The sequence below is a fragment of the Lemur catta genome, chromosome 14 (assembly GCF_020740605.2).
Source record: "Lemur catta isolate mLemCat1 chromosome 14, mLemCat1.pri, whole genome shotgun sequence".
Lineage (NCBI taxonomy): Eukaryota > Metazoa > Chordata > Mammalia > Primates > Lemuridae > Lemur > Lemur catta.
The window spans coordinates 65918679-65939212 of NC_059141.1; the positions used below are offsets into that span (position 1 = coordinate 65918679).

Genomic DNA, 20534 nt, shown 5'->3' on the forward strand with positions numbered 1-20534 from the left:
TGTTGCTGTCTCCTGGGACAGTTGTCTTCCTGTCTTGGCCAGCTTCTTTTGAGACTCAGTGTAAGTCTTCCCTTTAAAAGCCTTCCTCACCCCAAACGGATGAGAAAGAGTAGAAATAGGGGAGAAACTAGCACAGATTGGGCTCCCCCTTCCAATGCCGGCTTCTGTGGCCTTACTGCAGTTGAGCATTTTCTACACTGTTGTGACGTTATCTGTTTACATGTGTGCCCCCAACCCCCCCAGCACACACCCGGCCATCAGTTTGGCAGTCGGAAGTGTGTGTCATTTCTGCGTCCCAGTCCCCGCCACACACAGTGCCTGGCTTTCAGTAGTGCTTTCTCTGCTCCACACTCATTCTACCTCCTGTTCTTGAAGTTGTCTGTAAAATTTTTTGTGTGGAAAATAATTTATAGCTTTCATCAGATCTCAAAAGAAGCTTTAAACAGACATTAATAATAAGTCTATGTGAGGATATGGAGGAATCGTAACCCTCATACACTGCTGGGGAAGATGTAAAATGGTGCAGCCACTTTGTAGAATAGTTTGGCATTTCCTCAAAATGTTAAACATAGAGTTACCGTATAACCCAATAATTTCACTCCTAGGTATATACCTAAGAGAAATTTAAAATAAGCTCATACATAAACTTGTATATGCACGTTTACTGCAGCATTATTAATAATAATGGCCAAAAGTTTAAGTAACTTGAAAGAAGCCAGTCACAGAAGACTGTGTATTGTATGGTTCCATTTATGTGAAATGTCTGCGACAGATAAACCCGTAGAGAAGAAAGTAGATTAGTGGTTGCCAGGGGCCAGGGAAAGGGGAAAAGCAGGTGTGACTGCTCATGGGCATGGAGTTTCTTTTGGGGTGATAACAATGTTGTGAACTTAGATTGTGATAGTTGCACAACTCTGTGAGTATACCAAAACCCACCCAAGTGTATACTTTAAACGGGTTAATAGTATGGTATGTAAACTGTATCTCAATAAAGCTAGTAAGAAAAAAGGAATAGAAGCCAGGCCACAAGGACACCTCGTGAAGCTTGCCCTGGCCTTGTGATCTCTCTTGGCAACTGCCTTCCTGACCGCTGGAAATAGGCACGTCCACTCTGTGGTTCTTCCTGTGCTGCAGGGAGTGCCGAGGGAGGATGCTGTGCTGGGGAACGCTAGCGATGTCGTGTGCCAGTGCACCTGCACGGAGTGGGCAGTGACGGGAAAGGGGCAAGGTGAGGAGGGCCCCGGACTCTTCGCCATGAGAGTGAGGGACAGAAGCTGATGATTTACTAGAGACGGATTTCACCTACTTAAAAGGTCTTTTGTGTTTGCTTTCTTTCTTTTTTTTTTTTTTTTTTTGAGACAGAGTGTCACTTTGTTGCCTGGGCTAGAGTGAGTGCCGTGGTGTCAGCCTCGCTCACAGCAACCTCAAACTCCTGGGCTTAAGCGATCCTCCTGCCTCAGCCTCCCGAGTAGCTGGGACTACAGACATGTGCCACCATGCCCGGCTAATTTTTTCTATGTATATTTTAGTTGGCCAGATAGTTTGTTTCTATTTTTAGTAGAGACGGGGTCTCGCTCTTGTTCAGGCTGGTCTCGAACTCCTGACCTCGAGCGATCCACCCGCCTCGGCCTCCCAGAGTGCTAGGATTACAGGCGTGAGCCACCGCGCCCGGCCTTGTGTTTGCTTTCAACTGTGTAAGGTCAACTGATAACTGGGGTGTTTGGTGGTAAGTGGGTTTCTGTAGATGTGGCCTAGAAGGAATATTGTTTTTATTTTTGTTTTCTAAAGTATCACATTTGCCTTTAATTTGACCTTGTGTTTGTTTGTGTAGCCAAAAGAAGACCCAGAGAGTGTCTCTCCTCTTTGAAGATGACGCTGACAGTGGAGGCTCTCTGTTTGGCTCCCCGCCCACATCTGTTCCTCCTGCAGCAACGGTATCTTCCTCTCCTAGACCTAGGAGATGTCCTTGAGGTTGTGCTGCATAAATAGTGATTGATGCTTCCACAAATCAGCTCTTCAGAGCTGACGTGAAGAACCGAGTCTTAGGGGAGAATTTATTTGACTAGTTTTAGAAAGAGATCTTCTGGTTAGTGGTATTCTATGGATGAAGCACACGTGCAGAGTGTAGAGAAAAGGATTCCTCCATGTCATACAGCCCTTTCAGTGTCTGGTGTAGGGACAAGAAACTGAGCCTCAGAAGGGACTCAGCCCGAGGGGCATGGAATTCTGCTGGCATCAGACTAATGTAGTTAAGGCACAGATTATTCCTATCAGGAGTTTATTTCAAGTACTCATAGAAACTTGATTTTTCTATTAGTAGCCAATCAGTAAAAAGGAAATTCTTGCATGTGCTGTGACATGCATGAACTTTAAGGTCGCACAGTCCTGGTACAGTTACACTGCGAAATACTATATAGTGGGAAGAATGAAAAATACGCTGCAGGACAGAAAAAGAGGCATAAAAGTTTTTTTATCTTTAAATGATCTCTTTAATCTCTTTAAATGAGATCTTTAAATGATCTCATTTAAATAATAAGTAAATACATGTGAATGCCTAGAAACAGGCCGCAAGGGATTGTTACCATTAATCACATCTAGGGAAGGATATGGAATGGGGACTTTATACTCTCTGTGCATTTTTTAAACCTTCTTGAAGAAGGCATTTTTGCATTACTGTGGAATTAAAAATAAGCTTTAAACACAAAGTATCTAGGAGGTATGGAAGAAGAGCCTTCCCCTTGCATGGGATTGCACAGCTTGTGCTGGAAGCTGTCGGCCCTGGGGAAGCTGCGGCTGGCCCCTGGCTCCCTGCTGCTGATTCTGAGGGCCTCGTGGCCCCTCCTCAGGTCATCTGTATTCACATCTTGCTACAGAGGACATCCAGTGGCTCCATGGTTAAGAGTCAGGAGACTAGTTTTCCTTTATAACTTACAAATAATCTACGCTGGAGGATAAATGAGCAATAATTTAGTGAATTTTGAAGGCAGGCTCTGGAAATGAAAGACGACTTTCAACCTATGGTTATTATCTTCAGTAGCTGAACAGCCTGCGCACGTTTTTGACCATTTGTGAAATACAACCACCTTCAGACAACAGTAGATAAAACATACTTTTTGTTTGGAGATATCTTAAAGGGGTTAAATGTGACCATGTTGTATGCCTATGTCAACTGAAAAATAACAGGTACTAGAACTTAAAAAAATTTAAAGTGAGTTTTATTCTGAGCCAAGCTTGAGACACAGACCCATCACAAACCAAGAGTGCGCCCAGAGTGGGCTGCACAAGGCACAGCGTTTATATGTTCTGTTACATAGAATGGGAGGAGGGGGCAGGGAGGCAAAGGTGACATTCTTAATGATTCTGATTGGTGCTCAGTGACATTATACATAAGACAAAGCAAGTGTGTGGTTAACAGATACAGAGTCAAAGGTTAATAAGCATGCAGGCGTCTTAGGGTCTGGAGGGGGATGACGGATTCTGTCCTGCCTGTGGGCCACATCTGATAGACAAGGGTGTCATCAGTCCGTGCCAGTGGGATAGCTGACAGTGAAATTGCAGGGGAGGGTTCGGCATGAATGCACAGGCCTGGTCGCTATCACCCGTACGGCCGAACTGCAGCCATTTTAGACCTCACATTTGCCGTCTAAATTTTTCTTCAGATTTTCCTTTTTCTGACGCCTGTCAAGAAATAAATTTCATGACAAGTATGAGGAATCAACTAATTTCCAGGGAGATTTAAGACTATTACTTTGGGTGGCATTTTCCTTGGTTTATATGACGAGAGAATATGTTTTGACGTACTTAGTCTCTTTTTTAATGCAATCAACTTGGTTGCATTAAGATTTTATGTAGTTTTTATTGGTCCAGCGTGTTCCACAAAAATTTTTTTCTTTAATCACTTCAGTGTTGCCTTATCTCTTCTGAAATTCTTCATGAACTTTCAGTCTTCTCTTATATCATGTTCAAATGATTTTACATTTAAGGATCTCTTCCTAAAAATAACTAAAAAATCCCCTTAACCTGTTCCTCCTTCATTCGGGACTTTTTTCTATCCTGGTTAGTAATGTCCTCCTTTAGTTTCCCAAATCTGCCTTCCTAGCTTGATTTAGGCACTGCTTCAGGGTATATTTTCTCATAGCATCTAGTCTGATTAGGGTAATAGAGTTTTAGTTTTTTCTCAAGAACTTGTTGATAGGTCACTTGCCCCAAGGATGCTGATAACTCTAGGTAAGTCATGTTACCTCAGTTTTCTGGTCTCTGAGTCCCTGCCTGCTAGATAAGAGAGAGATGAGAGATGAGCTAAAGTGCTTGCAAACTTATGTTGAGCACTGACTTGGTGTAAAACGTTGTGACTGCTGGGGAAATATTTATGTGCTCTGTACAGATGAGTGCATAAACAGATGTGTGCTGGTTGTGATTAAGTTAGGAAAAAAGTCAAGTAATGGCCAAGTAGAGAAATAAATAATATGCTTATCCAGTGAAGCAGTTGACACTACTGAAGAGAGCAGGGAGACCTTCATGGTGACATCTGAGCTGGGCTTGCTTGAAAGGTGGGGAGAGTTTGCTTCTGCAGACACTAGGGCAGCATGGTGTGAAAGTTTGCAGTATGTTTAAGGAATAGCAAGGAATGAGGGTGCAGATGAATGAGGGACAGCTTGTTGGGGTGTCTATAGATTGCCATTTGCTTCATGCAGAGAGTACAGTTTTGGGGTGGAGATGATGTAATCTGGCAGGTGTTTCTGTTTTAGCAAGATGACTCTGGATGCTGTCTTGTAGTTGTGATGTAAGAGGAGCAAGGCAGAAGGAGAGACTAGGAACTGTCTGCTGGCGAGGTAAGGACCCGAGTGAGGGTGGTACGGGGTCGATACATCTGTGGAGACAGATGTCGTCGATGTGGTAGCACAAGGCGCCCCATGTGCAGGGCTGAGGTAGTGGTGTTTGTTGCTCCCCTGTTGGTGCCACCTTTACTATTTCATTGTCCTGTCTTCTCCCACCACCACATTTAGCTGACACCCTACAAAGACTGGTTTGGGCTTGTTCTGTGCATTGCCATGCTAATCAGGCACACTTTTTTATTGTTATGGATGTCATTTACTCTTCTTGTGGTAGAAAAAAGAAACTGTCCCTGTGGTACCACCTTTGCTGTTCAGCGATGAAGAAGAGAAGGAAGCACTGTTTGGAGTGAAGCCTGTGGATAAGAAGGTGGAAAGTGCCAGAGAATCACCAGAATTTGGGAAAACTGATGTGGCCGAGGAGTCAGAAAAGGTAGATTTTTTTTCTGTTTTCTACTCTAATGCAGTTGCCTTTCATATGTTGTTTTAAACACACACACACTCCTTCCTTTATGTTTTTCTACTGCCCTCCTACGCTTCTTCAGGATGCGTGGACCCAGTGTCTTCATGTTCTCACTGGCATGGCCTGGCGTCTTTGCTCTTTCTGGCTTGGTCTCTTCTCTGCAGCATTCATCTTACCCAGGGTTCCCCTCTAGTCCCCACCTGTACTTCAATTAAAATGGTAAAATGGCAGGTGTTTTTTTTTTTTTTTTTTTTTGAGATAGAGTTTTGCTCTGTCATCCCATTTAAAGTGCCGTGGCATCATCCCAACTCACAGCAACCTCAAACTCTTGGGCTCAAGCAATCCTCCTGCCTCAGCCTCCCGAGTAGCTGGGACTACAGGCATGCGCCACCATGCCTGGCTAATTTTTCCATTTTTTGTAGAGATGGGGTCTTGCTCTTGCTCAGGCTGGTCTCAAACTCCTTCAAGAAGATTTTAGTTTAGCTTAGCATTTTTTAGGTTTATTTGATGAATTACATGAATTACAGAATAGAGTGAAATTTGTATTTCTTCTGAAACACTATCTTTCATCTCCTGAGTGGGCTGCCACCTCTCTCTCAGGAGGCCTGTGGGAACACTGCTGGCCATGCCTGGCAGCAGCCTCGTGGTTATCTTCAGTCTCTGTGCTCCTCTTCTCTTTTGTCATTTTTCTTGTACTCTGTGTGTCCAGCTGCTTAGGCTTAATCTTCCTCACAGGGCCTATGTGAACAGTGTTGCATTTACTTTTCATTCTGAGGCTCCTTGGAGCTCTAGTGATGCAAGTGTTTTATTTGTACCTGTGTCACCATGTGACATTCTCATCCCAGTGGCTGCATGTGGACCTGAGTTGTCCCAGTCCTAGTGCAGTCCACACGTGACTCTGACTGCATGTCGTACTGCCCTCTCCCTCACTAGTATGAGCTCCCTGAGGATCGGGGCCAGGTTTGTTTTGCTCACTACTATGTCTGTAGCACTTAGCATATTCCCTTGCATATAACAGGCACTATTATAAATTATGTATATCTTCAAAGAAGTGTTTTTTTTTTTATAGTTTAACCACTCTGAAATGGGGGTGCACCTCACAATCAATGCGTATTTAATTAGTAGTCGTTTTTCTTTCTTGGTGGTACATAAAATAATAGTTCTTATGATCAATGATATCTTCCCTGAAATGTGGTACTTGTTGAATGAATAAATGCTTCGTTTTAGAATTATTTTAGAGATTCTTCAGTTCCATATCCAGTGTAAGCCTTTTGCAGTTTAAGCACTCTGATTTTACTGTGTAGGTTTCCCCTTCAGGCTTATGTGTTAATTAAATGCTAGGAAATACATGACCCACATGGCATGTGTTATCTCTACTACTTAGAAGTTTATCCTAGCTCATGAGCAACCAATGTGTCAGGGTTACTGTTTTATCACTTGGTAGTAGGAGGGAAGGACCCATGGCCTTAAACTGACTGCAGAAATTATCTTTCGCTACGGATCAGACTCTCCACTGGGGCAGCCAATCAAGAATTAGCCTCAGTGTTTTGCTACTTGGGAGTAGATGTGATTGGCTGTAGTGCCCTGAATCATGCAAATGTGGCACTTACTGAATTAATGAGGAGCTGGAAGGGTCCATTATAGGATTTGTATTTCCAGTTATTATTCTTTTTCCTTAATTTTTTGTTTTCAGGAAGGACTTTTGACTGCTGAATCTGCACAGAAACTAGTCAAGCATTCTGATGTATTTTCTTCACCATCCCCATTGGAAAAAGGAACCAAGAATAGAACCAAAACTGTTCTTAGCTTATTTGATGAGGAAGAGGATAAAACGGAAGATCAAAACAGCATTCCAGCTCCACAGAAAGAAGTGGGAAAGGTGAGCAAAAAGCAGTAAAGGTTCACATCTCTAGATCAGATAAAAGAATGGTGTCAAGTCTGTCATGTGAGTTACTGAAGCAATCTTAGTCATCAGTGTGAGTATAAATGATTTTCTCTAGTACTTTAGATGTTTGGGATTCTAAATCAGTGACTCTTACTTCGAGTAGCATTGTTGGATAGGGGATTAGAATTTTACCTGCTTTCCTGGGATTTACAGACCTTGTTGTTCCTCCTAGCAAAGCTTTACCCTTTGGCCAATTAATGGGGTATGAGCAACAGGAAAGCTAAATTAGGCCAGATCTATACTTGTAAGTATTTCTAGCATTCAGTGTTAGAAATATGTGTTATAGATACACCTTTCATGTTTATCAGGGGTCAGCAAATTTTTTCTGTAAAGGGCCATGTAAAATAGTAACTATTTTAGCTTTTACAAGCCATATGGGCTCTCTCATAACTGCTTAGTTCTGCCATTGGTAGCATGAAAGCCATCCTAGAAGATATGAAGATGAATTAAATGGGCATGACTGTGTTCTAATAAATTTTATTAATAAAAATAGGCGATGGTCATTCTTTGAGGCTACTCTTACCCTGATATTAAAACTAGACAGAAATATCACCAGAAAATTACACACCAATATTCTTGATGAATATAGATGCCCAAATCCTCAGCAAAATACTACTAAACCCAATCCAGCAGAATATAAAAAGGATTATACACCATGAGATGTGGGACTTATCCCAGGAATGCAAGGTTGGTTGAACATCTGAAAATCAATTGATAAAATATACTATATCAATAAAATATAGGATAAAAAGCACATCATCATCTCAATAGATGTAGAAAAAGCATTTGATAAAATCCAAACCCTTTCATGATAAAAACACCGAACAAATTATGCATAGAAGGGAACTTACTCACGTTGATAAAGAACATCTATGAAAACCTGCAGCTGACATCATACTTGATGATGAAAGACTGGACGCTTGCCCCCTAAGATCATAAATAAGACAAGGATATCCCCTCTTGCCAATTCTAGTCAACCTTGTACTGGAGGTTCTGGGCAGGGTAATTAGGGAAGAAAATGAAATAAAAGGCATCCAGGTTGGAAAGGAAGAAGTAAAGTCATGTCTACTTGCAGATGGCATGACACAATATATAGAAAGTCCTAAGGAATCTATAGAAAATCTATTAGAACTAATTAAGCAAATTCATTAAGATTACAGGATATCAGACCAATATATGAGAATCAGTTGTAGTTCTATATGCTAGTAATGAACAGTGTAAACATAAAACTAAGAAATCAGTTCCATTTACAAGTAGCGCAGAAGTGATAAAATACTTAGGAATAAATTTAACAAAAGCGCAAAACTGTTAAACTAAAGACTATAAAACATTGAGAGAGGCCGGGTGCAGTGGCTCACGTGTGTAATCCTAGCACTCTGGGAGGCCGAGGCAGGAAGATTGCTCAAGGTCAGGACTTTGAGACCAGCCTGAGCAAGAGCGAGACCCCGTCTCTACTAAAAATAGAAATAAATTATCTGGACAACTAAAAATACATATAGAAAAAATTAGCTGGGCATGGTGGTGCATGCTTGTAGTTCCAGCTACTCGGGAGGCTGAGGCAGAAGGATCACTTGAGCCCAGGAGTTTGAGGTTGCTGTGAGCTAGGCTGACACCACGGCACTCTAGCCTGGGCAACAGAGCTGGACTCTGTCTCAAAAAAAAAAAAAAAAAGTGTGGTACTGGCATAAGGTTAAAATACATAGATCAATGTAATAGAATTGGGAATCCACAAATTAACCCTCACATTTATAGTCAATTGCTTTTTTTTTTTTTTTTAGCCTTGGCCTCTCAAAGTGCTGGGATTATAGGCATGAGCCACTGTGCCTGGCTGTCAATTGTTTTTTTTAACAAGGTGCCAAGGTAATTCAGTAGGGGATAAAATAGTCTTTTCAGCAATTGGTACTGGGACACTGATGATCCACGTGCAAAAGAATGAGGTTGGACCCTTACCCCATTCCATACACTAAAATAAATGCATATTATAGATCCAAAAGTAGGAACTAACACTCCAAAACTCCTAGAACAGCATATATGAGTAAGTAAATCATCATGACTTTGGATTAGGCAAAGGCTTCTTAGAGATGACACCAAAAGCACAAGTGGCAGAAGAATAAATAGCCAAATTGGACTTTATTAAAATCAAAAAATTTGTGCTTAGGGGTACCATAAAGAAAGTAAAAAGACAATGCACAAAATGGGCGAAAATAGTTGCAAATCATGTATTTGATAAGGGACTTTGATCCAAAATATGTAAAAGACTTACAAATCAATAATAAAAAGACAGGTAGCCCAATTTAAAGGTAGGACAAAAGATCTGAATAGATATTTCTCCAAAGAAGATGTACAAATGGCCAAAAAGCACATGAAAAGATGCCCAGCATCAGGCAAATGCAAATCAAAACCTCAATGAGATACCACTTCATACCCATCAGGACAGCTATAATTTAAAAAAAGGAAAGTAATAAGTGTTGGTGAGGATATGGAGAAACCGAAACCCTCATTCATTGCTGCTGGGAATGTGAAGTAGGACAACCACTTTGGAAGATCGTCTGTAGTTCTTCAAATTATTGAAACATAGAATTAGCACATGATCCAGGAATTCCACTCCTAGGTGTACATCTAAATGAAATGAAAACATATGTTCACACAAAAACTTGAATATGATTGTTCCCAGTAGTGTTATTTGCAATAACTAAAAGATGGAAACAACTTAAATGTCCATCCACTGACTAATGGGTAAACGCAATGTAGTACGTCCGTACAATGGAATATTATCTGGTAATAAAAAGAATGAAGTACTGATACATGCCACAATATGGATGAACCTTGAAAACATGCTAAATGAAAGAAGCCAGTCACAAAAGACCACATATTGTGTGATTCCATTTTTATGAAATGTCCAGAATAAGAAAATCCATAAAAACAGAAAGTAGGTTAGTTAATGGTTGCTTGGGGGCGGTGGTGGTGGGCAGGAATGGAAAATGACTACTAATGGTTTGGGTTTTTTTCGGGTGGGGGGGAGGAGGGTGATGAGAATGCTCTAAACTTAGATTGTGGTGGTGGTTGTACAAGTCTGTGATTGTACTAAAAAATCATTGAATTTCACACTTTAAATGGGTAAAAGTTATGGTGTATGAATTTTATCTCAATAGAGATGTTAAAAAAATAAACCAGGTTGGTAGGCTATAGATCGCCATTCCTTTTTGTATATCAAACTGAAGAAATAGTCCCTACTGATTTCTACAAAAAGTGTTTTATAAGTCTTTTTACTACACCAGTAGTAAAACCCTACTTACGAATGAGAGCTGCACATGGTAAATATGAATAATTTGCTATATTTTCTCCCAGTCTCTTACTATGTATAGTTTTGTACTGCTTTTCCACGGTTGTGAAACTTTTAAACCTTAATTGCTGTTTTAAACTGGTTTTTATGTGTTAACAGGAGTAATTGTTAGTTAATTGTTAATGTGATTTATTTTGTCGGAAGTGTGGGTTTTGTGTTAATCTGTGGTGGTTGTGCTAAAGAAGATAAAGTGGTGAATTTTAGAATGTCAGGTCTGGAGCATTTTATTATTCGAACTAAGTAATGTTGGTAGTAACTTTTAAATGTCAGATATCCTAGCAAACAAAAAAATTCACTTGTATCCTGAAGGTAGGGTAGAAGTGATGGATGGATATGGGGAGGGCTTGTGGTCACACCTGTGCCAGGCCCTTGGACTGCAGTGCTGACAGGTTAGAGATACACACTTCATTGCTCTGTGTGGTTTCTGAGATGGAGTCAGCTGGTCTTTCTTCCTCTGGGAATGAGATAGAACTCATTCAATTGTATGTGTTTCTATCTTGCCAATTTTTCTCATTATGGAACGAATGGATTTTTTTCTTTTTTTTTTTGGAGACAGAGTCTCACTCTGTTGCCCGGACTAGAGTGCCGTGGCGTCAGCCTAGCTCACAGCAACCTCAAACTCCTGGGCTCAAGTGATCCTCCTGCCTCAGCCTCCCGAGTAGCTGGGACTATAGGCATATGCCACCATGCCCGGTCAATTTTTTGTATATATTTTTAGTTGTCCACCTAATTTCTTTCTATTTTTTTAGTAGAGACGGGGTCTTGCTCTTGCTCAGGCTGGTCTTGAACCCCCAAGCTCAAATGATCCTCCCGCCTCGGCCTCCCAGAGTGCTAGGATTACAGGCGTGAGCCACCACACCCGGCTGAATAGATTGTTTTTTAAGTAGAAGATTCAGACATTACACAAGGTTGAAAGATGATCTTTTCAGATTATGTATATGTTATTTGTATTTATAAATATATTCTCCACTATTTTTGATAGCTCCATAGTATTCTGTTGTCTGAATGTGTCGTTTCCCTACTGATTGGCCCTCAGGCTGTCGTCAGCCTTTTGCCAATGCACACAAAGCTGCGGGGACATCTTTATTAACGTTCATCTTTGCATGTGTGTGATTTCCTTGAGATAAATCTCAGAACTCTAATCACATGTGACCTTCCCTCTTTTTCCCAGGGCCGCCATCCTGATGCCCGCCCCAAGAGCACAGGTGTCTTCCTGGATGAAGAACTCCTTTTCAGCCACAAACTCCAGAAGGACAATGACCCGGATGTTGACCTTTTTGCTGGCACCAAAAAAACCAAGGTCAGCTACAAATGGTTTCCCCACGTCATGGCTTTGTTATTGTATTGGATATTGTCTCAACAGCTCGCCTAGCTCTCTTTGTAAATTGTTTTTCTTTCGGATATTGAATTTCAGTGTTGTCTCTTCTAGTTGTTAGAGCCAAGTGTTGGGAGCCTCTTTGGGGATGATGAAGATGATGATCTTTTCAGCTCTGCCAAGTCTCAGCCTTTGGTACTAGCCTTTTGTTCTCCATACTGGGGTGGGTGGGAAAACTTCTGGGAAAGGAAATTCATGTCGAGTTAAGTGATTAAGGAAAATCCACAGAGAATCCTGGTGCTTACTAATAAATGAGCAGCAAATAACGTGCTGATAGGAGCATGTACAGAGGATGCAACTCTGTTTGTGTTGTTCCCTGTCTTTTGTTCCCTAAACTAACATTTAAATGTTAACTGACCCAGGCTTTCTGACAAATTTGTTTGATTTTGAAATGGTTTATTGAAAGACCGTTGCATATAATATAGTGACTAAATGTTTGTGCCTTTCAGGCGCAAAGCTTTAAATCTGGGTTTTAGCTTTTGTGTGTGGTTTTCCCCCATCCCAGTAGGTTTTGTAAGTACTCTCTGTTTTTCTCTTATCATCGAGAGGCTCCTGTGACAGTCACAGTCTTTAGAATACTATCTCTGAAATGCTGCCTTTGAGTTAGTTCAACCCTCATTTGAGAAAGGACTTTTAAAACTCAGAAGCCAGGTTCCTTTTTTTGCATTATGATTTTTCTTTAAAATTTCTAAATATTTGACAGAATTTTGGTCTTCTTTTTCTTTTGAAGGTTCCAGAAAAAAAGAGAGTAGTGAAAAAAGACCACTCTGTTTCCTCTTCCAAAAACCAGAAACATTCCGAATCCACTCAAGGTAGCAAAGAACAAAGCATCTGGAAGCCGGAAACAGCCCAGGTCAGAACTGATCTCTCTAAGGATCTTCAGCTCTTGTCTGCATCCCAGTGCAGAGAGATGCATTACACAGACCCCAGTCACTCAGAGTCCCCTTCACTGTAGTGCAAGCAGCAACCGGAACTTCCTCTGTCTTCGCTGTGCTTTTTTACCCATGTTCATCTCCCCTCTCCTCACTGCACACTCCAGAGTCTCATGAAGCTATACTTAATTGTTACTATTTTGGGATTTGATGCCAGATTAGATTTTAAGATGGAGTTAAGGTAGGATGAAGAATCTTATTCCCACCAGAGCTCTTACTTCTCCCTCTGGGCTCCCTTGGAATAGAATTAAATATAAATTATATCTCATTTCTTGGTTGTCTCTCAGTGTTGCTTCTCCTGAGATTGTTGCTGTCAGGCCTCTCTCCACAGTAGTCTTCTCTGTCCCAGGAGAGGCCAGGGCCAGAGAGTGAGTGCCAGTTTTGTGGGCAGGTGTCCCTGGGTGTCTCACTGAGGCCTTGCTTTCCTGAGCTGAGAAAGGGAGGCTCTTGGACTAGCACATCTCCGCTAACCCTTCCGAGCACTCAAGTTGTTTTGTTTTTAGAACTGGTGTGTTAGGCTACGTGTGAATTTTTATGTGCTCCTTGATATTTGCTGTGTTAGATTACAAACATGGAAACTTTGCCAAGTGCTCAGGTTTTGGTGCATTGGTAAACTACAACTTTTATGAATCCTAATCACTATCTATGTCGTCCTTTATGTATGGTCTGACAGCCTTCCACTTATGTGATGGAGGAGGCGTAAGGAAAGTGCTATCAGTGAAATGTTGAGACCTCAGGAGAGATTTGAATGCCTTTCCCATTAGAGCACTACAGAAAGTGACAGCCTTGCTCCATCACAGATTGATTTACAGGCATAGAAGACACTTATCTTTCTATTCCCCAATGGATATTTAACTGAATGTAATTTCACACAGGACTCGTCAGGTCTCGCTCCACTTAAAACCAAAGAACCGTCCACTCGGATCGGGAAAATACAAGTAATTATAACACGTCTGGAATCTTCATTGCCTGCCTTGTGACATCTGTAAACTTTTTTGGATTTTTACTTTTGTCAGCTGCTGCCAAGCATTTTCTCATCTCTTCCCACCTCTGAACCCCTTCACCTTCTACCTAGTTGTTGCTTACTGTGTGCTGTGTCTTTAACATCTTTTCTTTGACTCCAGTGTTGGGCACAGGTGTATGACTAGATCAGGCGATTTTCCTGCATTTCTCTTCTCTTATATTATATGTTATGTGCACTGAGTCTTGTCCTGTGTCACAGTAATGATTATAGACCGCTGTGTTGAAGGACAAATACAGTCTCATGTTTCTTCTTTAGGCAAATTTAGCAATCAACCCAGCGGCCTTGCTGCCTACAGGGGCTCCCCAGATCTGTGAAGCAAAGCATGTTTCTCCAGAATTGGTTTCTCCTTCATCTGAACCTGCAAGGAGCCGTGGTCTGCAGAGTGTGCCTGCCCTTCCTGGGAGTGGGGAGGCCGGCGTGAGTTTCGATCTTCCAGCTCAGGCAGACACCTTACACAGTGCAAACAAGGTGATGAAACCATCTTTGCTTGCTTGCTTTCTTTTCTTAACCACAACACGTGTCTGCTTCTTTCTGGGCCATCAGTTGCCCACAGTAGTCTGACTTTAACTCCCCGTTTGAAGGAGGTACCTCTTCTTTCCTTTGGCCTTTCCTCTCTCTTAATTCTTTCCCCCTCCCTAATTCTGCATCTACTTGTCTGTGGCCTGTGTTTGTTACATTTACATTCTGCTCAGTAGCTGTGGTGAAGTCCCACCCCACCCTGGGGTCCCGTAACCACAGAGCAGATCTTGCTCCTCCTGCTGGCCCAGAGGAGAACATTTGGGCTTCTGGATTTGATGTGAAAGCCCTTTACAATTGATGCCAACCTGTGCATCCAGCTGTCCCACCAGTCACCGCATGCTGAGCTCCAGGCACACGAGGTGCCACTCCTTGAACACACAAGCTCCTGCTACCTTCCCACCTACAGCTCTGCTCAAACCTCCCTGCGTCTGTGTCCCTGCTCTGTACTCCTCTGAGATCCCTCATCAGCAACCCCCCTCTGGTACTGCCCGTCATACCATGTCACGGGATCTCCTCACTGGGCTGTGAGCCCTTTGAGGTTTTCTTTCATTTTAGTTGGTTTTCTTGTTTCTACCCAGTCTCCCCTCTTCTAGAAGGTCTTCTCTGATCTCTGAGTAAGCGACAGGACCCAGGATGACCTAACCCTGGAAAATACATTCATTTCGAGTGTTTCTAAACCTGTTTTCCCTGTGCAAAACAAAACATCCTTCTTTCTGTTATAGTTTGAGGTAGCTTTTTTTTTTTGGTTAAGTTTAAATTGGGTACTTCCTAAAATTATTTGTGATATTCCCTTGAAGTAGGCAAACACAGTCAAATGTTAATACTTTGCCCAAAGTTGATTGTACTTTCTCAAAACTCTACTTGATTACATATATTTTGGAAAATATCACAAACACTGCATCATTGCTATCAAGTGACTTGTCTTTTGAGGTTATATTAAAGGTTCTGATTCCTAAACCATATTTTTTATGTGAAATATTTAACATTTGAATTTAGTGTTTTTTAACTTGAAGAAAACAGCAGCTTAGATTACCTCTCTTTATTGTCTTGTATCTCCCTGCTCCTGGAGGCTGAATTTAGACTAGCCCCCTAACAAAGGTTAGTACCAGAATTCCCCGACTGTTTCTTGTTTTGAACCCACATTTAAATTAAAAGCAGAGTCTGGACCTGGGAGGGCTATGGGACACAAAGCACCAATATCCTACTTTCCAGGGTTCCAGCAATAGGTGAAGCTTGTTGTATGAAACTGAACTGAAACTGCCCTCAAAAGATTACAAAATGGAGAACACTAAAGGATTAAGAATGACTTAGAATATTAGGAGTTATTTAACTCCTTCTTTGGAAATCTTTAAGAAAAAACCTCTTATGTGTCTCAGATAATACCTTGATTGAAGTAGACCCGATAACCTTACAATATTTTGAGTTGCCGATTCTTTGCTATGGTAGCTTTGAACACTTTTTACTTTATCATTAGATCAATCTGTGTCTTTTTGCCATTGCAGAGCCGTGTCAAAATGAGAGGGAAGCGCAGGCCACAGACCCGAGCAGCTAGGCGTCTGGCTGCCCACGAGTCCAGTGAGGCCGAGGATGTGAGTGTCCCCGGAGGACCCGCTACCCAGTTGGCAGACGGCGCCATTGCACCAAATGGTTGCCACCCACAGCCCAGAGCTGCCAGTGGAGAAGACAGCTCTGTAGAGGCCGAGGCAGCTGCTGCTGCACCTTGGGAAGGCCATCCTGTGCATGGAGTGGACAGAAGCCCCTTTGCAAAGTCTCTGGGTCATCCCAGAGGTGAGGCTGATCTTTTTGGTTCCGGGGACATCTTTTCCAAGGGCACTGGCTCTCATTCCACGGAGAAAACAAAGGCCAAGGCAAAAGCAGCAGAGACCCCAGCCAACCTGCCAGGGGGCGGTAAAGAAAAGAGTGCCATGTTCCCTGCTCTAAGTGAGGCAGGCAGTGATGATGATCTCTTTCAGTCTGTTAAACCAAAACCAGCAAAGAAAATAAATCCCTTTCCTCTCCTGGAAGATGAGGACGATCTCTTTACGAATCAGAAAGGCAAGAAGAAAGAGTCAAAATCTATCAGTCAGCAGGATGTCGTATCAAAAACACAAGATATTTTTGAGGTAATAGGTCATAACATGTCTTTGTGCCTGGTTCTATGTTAAGGAAAATATCTGATTGGCTCATTTGGTCCATAGATTACATTAAGCTTGTATGTCATGCATGCTCGATAACCTACTTGCTTAGGTATAATAATTATAACTAAGCTCTTTTATTAATAAGTCTGAAATTTACTCAGAAGTGGGTTTTGTTTGTTTCATTTAGAGGGTAGTTCTTGGCTGGTCATAATCATTGATACAGGTTTTGAATTCTGTAGTGTTTATAGTTTGATTTTGTTATTTTTATAGACTGTTGCTGCAGTCGGGTTCCTTGCATGCTGCTCTGTGACATACATAAAGCCATATTGGTCCAGCTTCAGCGTTTAACCTCTGGTTCTGGGGAAATAGGCCCTGGCTGGAGCTGATGATTTAGGGCAGGCAATGTGGCCTTCAGTGGCATTCGCTCAACAGATGCGTTTATGCGCATCTGGGAACTGTAGGCTCAAGGTGAATGAGGCAAGTACTCTGCTCCCCAGAGCCCTCAGGGAGGGAATCGAGTACAGACAGGGAAATAGGTAATTAAGATGTTTTCAGATAGCACTAAGTGTCATGGGGGAAATAACCTGGGGTAGAGTGGTGAGCAGGGGTGGGAGGCACTCCTTCAGGTAGGCCTGGGAGAGACGGGCTCACTGCAGAGCTGGCGTTTGAGCTCAGACTAGAAGAAAGAGCAAGACCAAGCCATGCAGAGATCTGGGGTAGTGCATTCCAGGCAGAGAGGGCAGGTCTTATGGCTGTTCCCCAGCACCCCAGCAGTTTGCATTTCCACAGCTTGTTGAAGTAAGTATTTTTAGTTTAAAAAAATGATTTATAATTATTTTCCTTGTTTTTTGGCATAACAAGGATGATATATTTGCTACAGAAGCAATTAAACCCTCTCAAAAAACAAGAGAGAAGGAGAGAACATTGGAATCCAACTTATTTGATGATAACATTGATATCTTTGCTGACCTAACTGTAAAACCAAAAGAAAAGTCCAAAAAGAAAGTGGAAGCTAAGTCTATATTTGATGATGATATGGGTAAGTTTGGTTTTCTACATTTCACCTAGAGAATCATTACTGTTCTGTCACTTGGTCTTTCTCCTGCTTGGCCCTTTCCTGGAAAATGAGCCTTAGTGGGTTTCCTTTGTCTTACTATGTAATCCTGAGTTAGGTTGAGGGTGGATAACTAAATGGACTAGTCATTTTGGTGAAGAACCTTGGTATGATGGACATCAAGGAATTTGAAGGTACCCAAAATTTGAGCTTTAAGTATAATTTAACTTTTATCTTAGTGCACCCTGCCAATCATCTGTGATAAACGGTGATGTTATGAAAGGAGGATCGATCAGAAACTAGCCCACATGCTAATGTACGCTGAGGTGGCTGCCCTGAGTGTGGTGCAGTTGGTTGAGTCAGAGTCCCAGCTGGAGAGCGTCAGTGGTCCGTGCAGGAGGAGGGCAGGACTATACAGGGAAGTAGGTTGTAACTCAGACTTTGCATCTCACAGAGATCTTCAGTGTTTACGAATGTGTCTTCCCTTTGTGGTACAACTTCTGCTTTGTTGATAGGCAAGCTAAATGTCCGATAACCCTGAATGTTGGGCCTCTGATACACCTGTGTTGGTAGAGAGGACTTGGGCTGAGGCCAAATACACACTTCCCACTCCACCCCTCCCACCCCCACCCCCAGTCTAGACCTTGAGGCTAACTGGGTGATAGCTGGTGCTGCAGAGCCACACTGGGTCTGTTCACACAGCCAGCCGTGTGCTCTGTCTCCCCTTGCTTCTCACTACACAGGGTGTGAAGGGGCTTCATTTGCTGCTTTTATTACAAAAAAAGTAGTACATGCTTATTGTAATAGATTCGTATAATTCAGAAAATGTAAAGAGTGAAAAACAATGCCTAGAGATAACCAATGATAACAGTTTGGTGTATATCCTTTCAGACTTGATGATATCAGTGTTTATGTACATATAAATATATACCCATTTAGAAAAAATAAGAATATCCTTTATCTGCTCTGCTATTCCTTTTAGTCACTTAATGTCTTTCCATGTCAGTACATAGAGATCTACTTGTTTTTAGTGGTTGTATAGTGCTGTTTTGTATTTAGCCACTAACCTATTGGTGATGATCTAGATTGTTTCTAAGGTTGCTCTATTACCAGTAAGGCTGTGGTCTTTAAGATTGGTGTACACCATGCTAACATCACAGTAGGATAGAATCCTAGCAGTAGCATTGCTGGGTAAGTAACAACTGAGATGAGCTTTAGAGTCAATGAAACACTAAACACAAATGTAGTCACAGAGACATTCTTACTGAGATGCCTCACATCCATGAATTTATTCTGAAAGAGGGTGGATCCTATATTGGATTTCCCTTTCCATATTTTTATCACTCTTTCCTTTTAAAACCAGTGTGAAAAGAATGTAGAAACAAGTCCAGTTTCAGATAGTAAGGTCATGGGCTGAGTTGGAGATCCAGGTTCCCTTCCCTTTTTCTTCTCTTGTACGTGCACATACACACATTTTTATAGTTGAGAAAATTGTGCTCAAAAAGAACCTGTGACTTGTGTGTAATCATAAAACTTAATTACTAACAGAGTGAGGAGCAGAATCTTAAGAAGCTTGAGTTCTATATTAGTGTCTTTGGGTACCCATACTGTTTTTAGAATTGGGTCTGTGATGCTTTGTTTGGATGTATCTTAAATGCACCCATTTTTTGCCTGTTTAACAACTTTTTTTTTCTTTTTAAAGATGATATCTTCTCCTCTGGTATCCAAGCTAAGACAACCAAACCAAAAAACCAATCTACACAAGCAGCACCTGAATCAAGATCTGAACACAAGGTGTCCAGCATATTTGATGATCCCCTGAATGCCTTTGGAGGCCAGTAGAGCATACAGGGTGTTCACATCTCGTCCTTCAGCTACATCCTTGAGTTAGTGATGGTGTCTTATATACTCATGGTCTTAACTGGATTACAAAAAGAAAATACTAAAACAGCTAGCTCACCTTTTACCCAATGTACTTAGTATTTTTTTGCACTGGTTTTAATCATGCTTAATACTATGAAACAAAAATAAATGTTTCACAGTGGTTGGTTTGTTTTTAATTATAGTTTGCTTTAATTAGCCTTGGTGTGGTTACAATATGATTTAGGGCTTACTAGAGAAGAAATCTTTTTGTGGTTTTCATGGGTGGGCAGGGAAACTCAAAGGTAGCAAATGCAAGACAGATGACCAAGAGTGTTCATTACATGGATAGGAGCCCTAACTTAGTCAGGGCTTGGGCAGGTAAAAGAGAAAGAAAATGAATTTATTCTTCATAAGTCTTAGCAATGTGAGAGGAGGTTTCCACTGATCCTACTGAATTCTGAAGATGCCTCTACAAGTCCTCTAAGGCAAGGTTTGGCAAACTATGCCCCTCCACTGTCTGATTTTGTAAGTAAAGTTTTATTGGAACACAGCCACACCCATTTATTTACGTGTCATCTGTGACTTCTTTTATCCTACCTCCAGTGCCAGAGTTGAGTAATTGTGACAGAGACTGAATGGCCCACAGAGCCTACAATGTTTTCTGTTTGCCCCATTACAGAAACAGTTTGCTGACCCTTGCTCTAAGGCATCCATTTCCATCCTTGTCTTGTCAGCAGAATAACCCAGGTAATAGAGAGAAGTGCTAAGGATGGAAATGTCAGTCTCTACAGTGTGCTGCCGCATAGAACTCTGCACTGATGGGAATGTTCTGTATCCAGTGCAGCAGTCGCTAGCCCCGTGGATCGCTCACCCCTGTTCCAGTCTTTGTTTTTCTGTGCAGTTTTGTCTTGCTTTTGAGTATTCAGTCTGTACTCATGGCACAATTTTGTAGGCCAGCCAGGTTGGCCTCACCAATCCTGAAGTCACTAATGTCTTCCTTGGGCATTGTTTGATCAGATCAAGAATTACTTATATGCAGAGTCAAA

General features: G+C 41.8%; 1 protein-coding gene across 9 annotated transcripts in view; it reads left to right on the forward strand.

Annotated features, from left to right (window-relative positions):
* Window positions 1-19669, forward strand: part of LOC123650021 (WASH complex subunit 2-like) — a 56800-nt gene extending 37131 nt beyond the window's left edge. For 8 of the 9 annotated variants that reach the window (XM_045568385.1, XM_045568388.1, XM_045568390.1 and 5 more), the window contains 11 exons: window positions 1832-1934; window positions 5110-5265; window positions 6989-7174; window positions 11755-11883; window positions 12013-12093; window positions 12689-12811; window positions 13766-13828; window positions 14170-14382; window positions 15936-16556; window positions 17433-17610; window positions 19328-19669. In XM_045568385.1, coding sequence (XP_045424341.1) covers window positions 1832-1934; window positions 5110-5265; window positions 6989-7174; window positions 11755-11883; window positions 12013-12093; window positions 12689-12811; window positions 13766-13828; window positions 14170-14382; window positions 15936-16556; window positions 17433-17610; window positions 19328-19467 — 1993 coding nt within the window. In that variant the 3' untranslated portion in view covers window positions 19468-19669. Of the gene's footprint in view, window positions 1-1831; window positions 1935-5109; window positions 5266-6988; window positions 7175-11754; window positions 11884-12012; window positions 12094-12688; window positions 12812-13765; window positions 13829-14169; window positions 14383-15935; window positions 16557-16841; window positions 17611-19327 lie in introns of those variants that run through there. The other variant, XM_045568391.1, reaches the window with a different exon arrangement.
* Window positions 19670-20534: the final 865 nt, after the last annotated feature.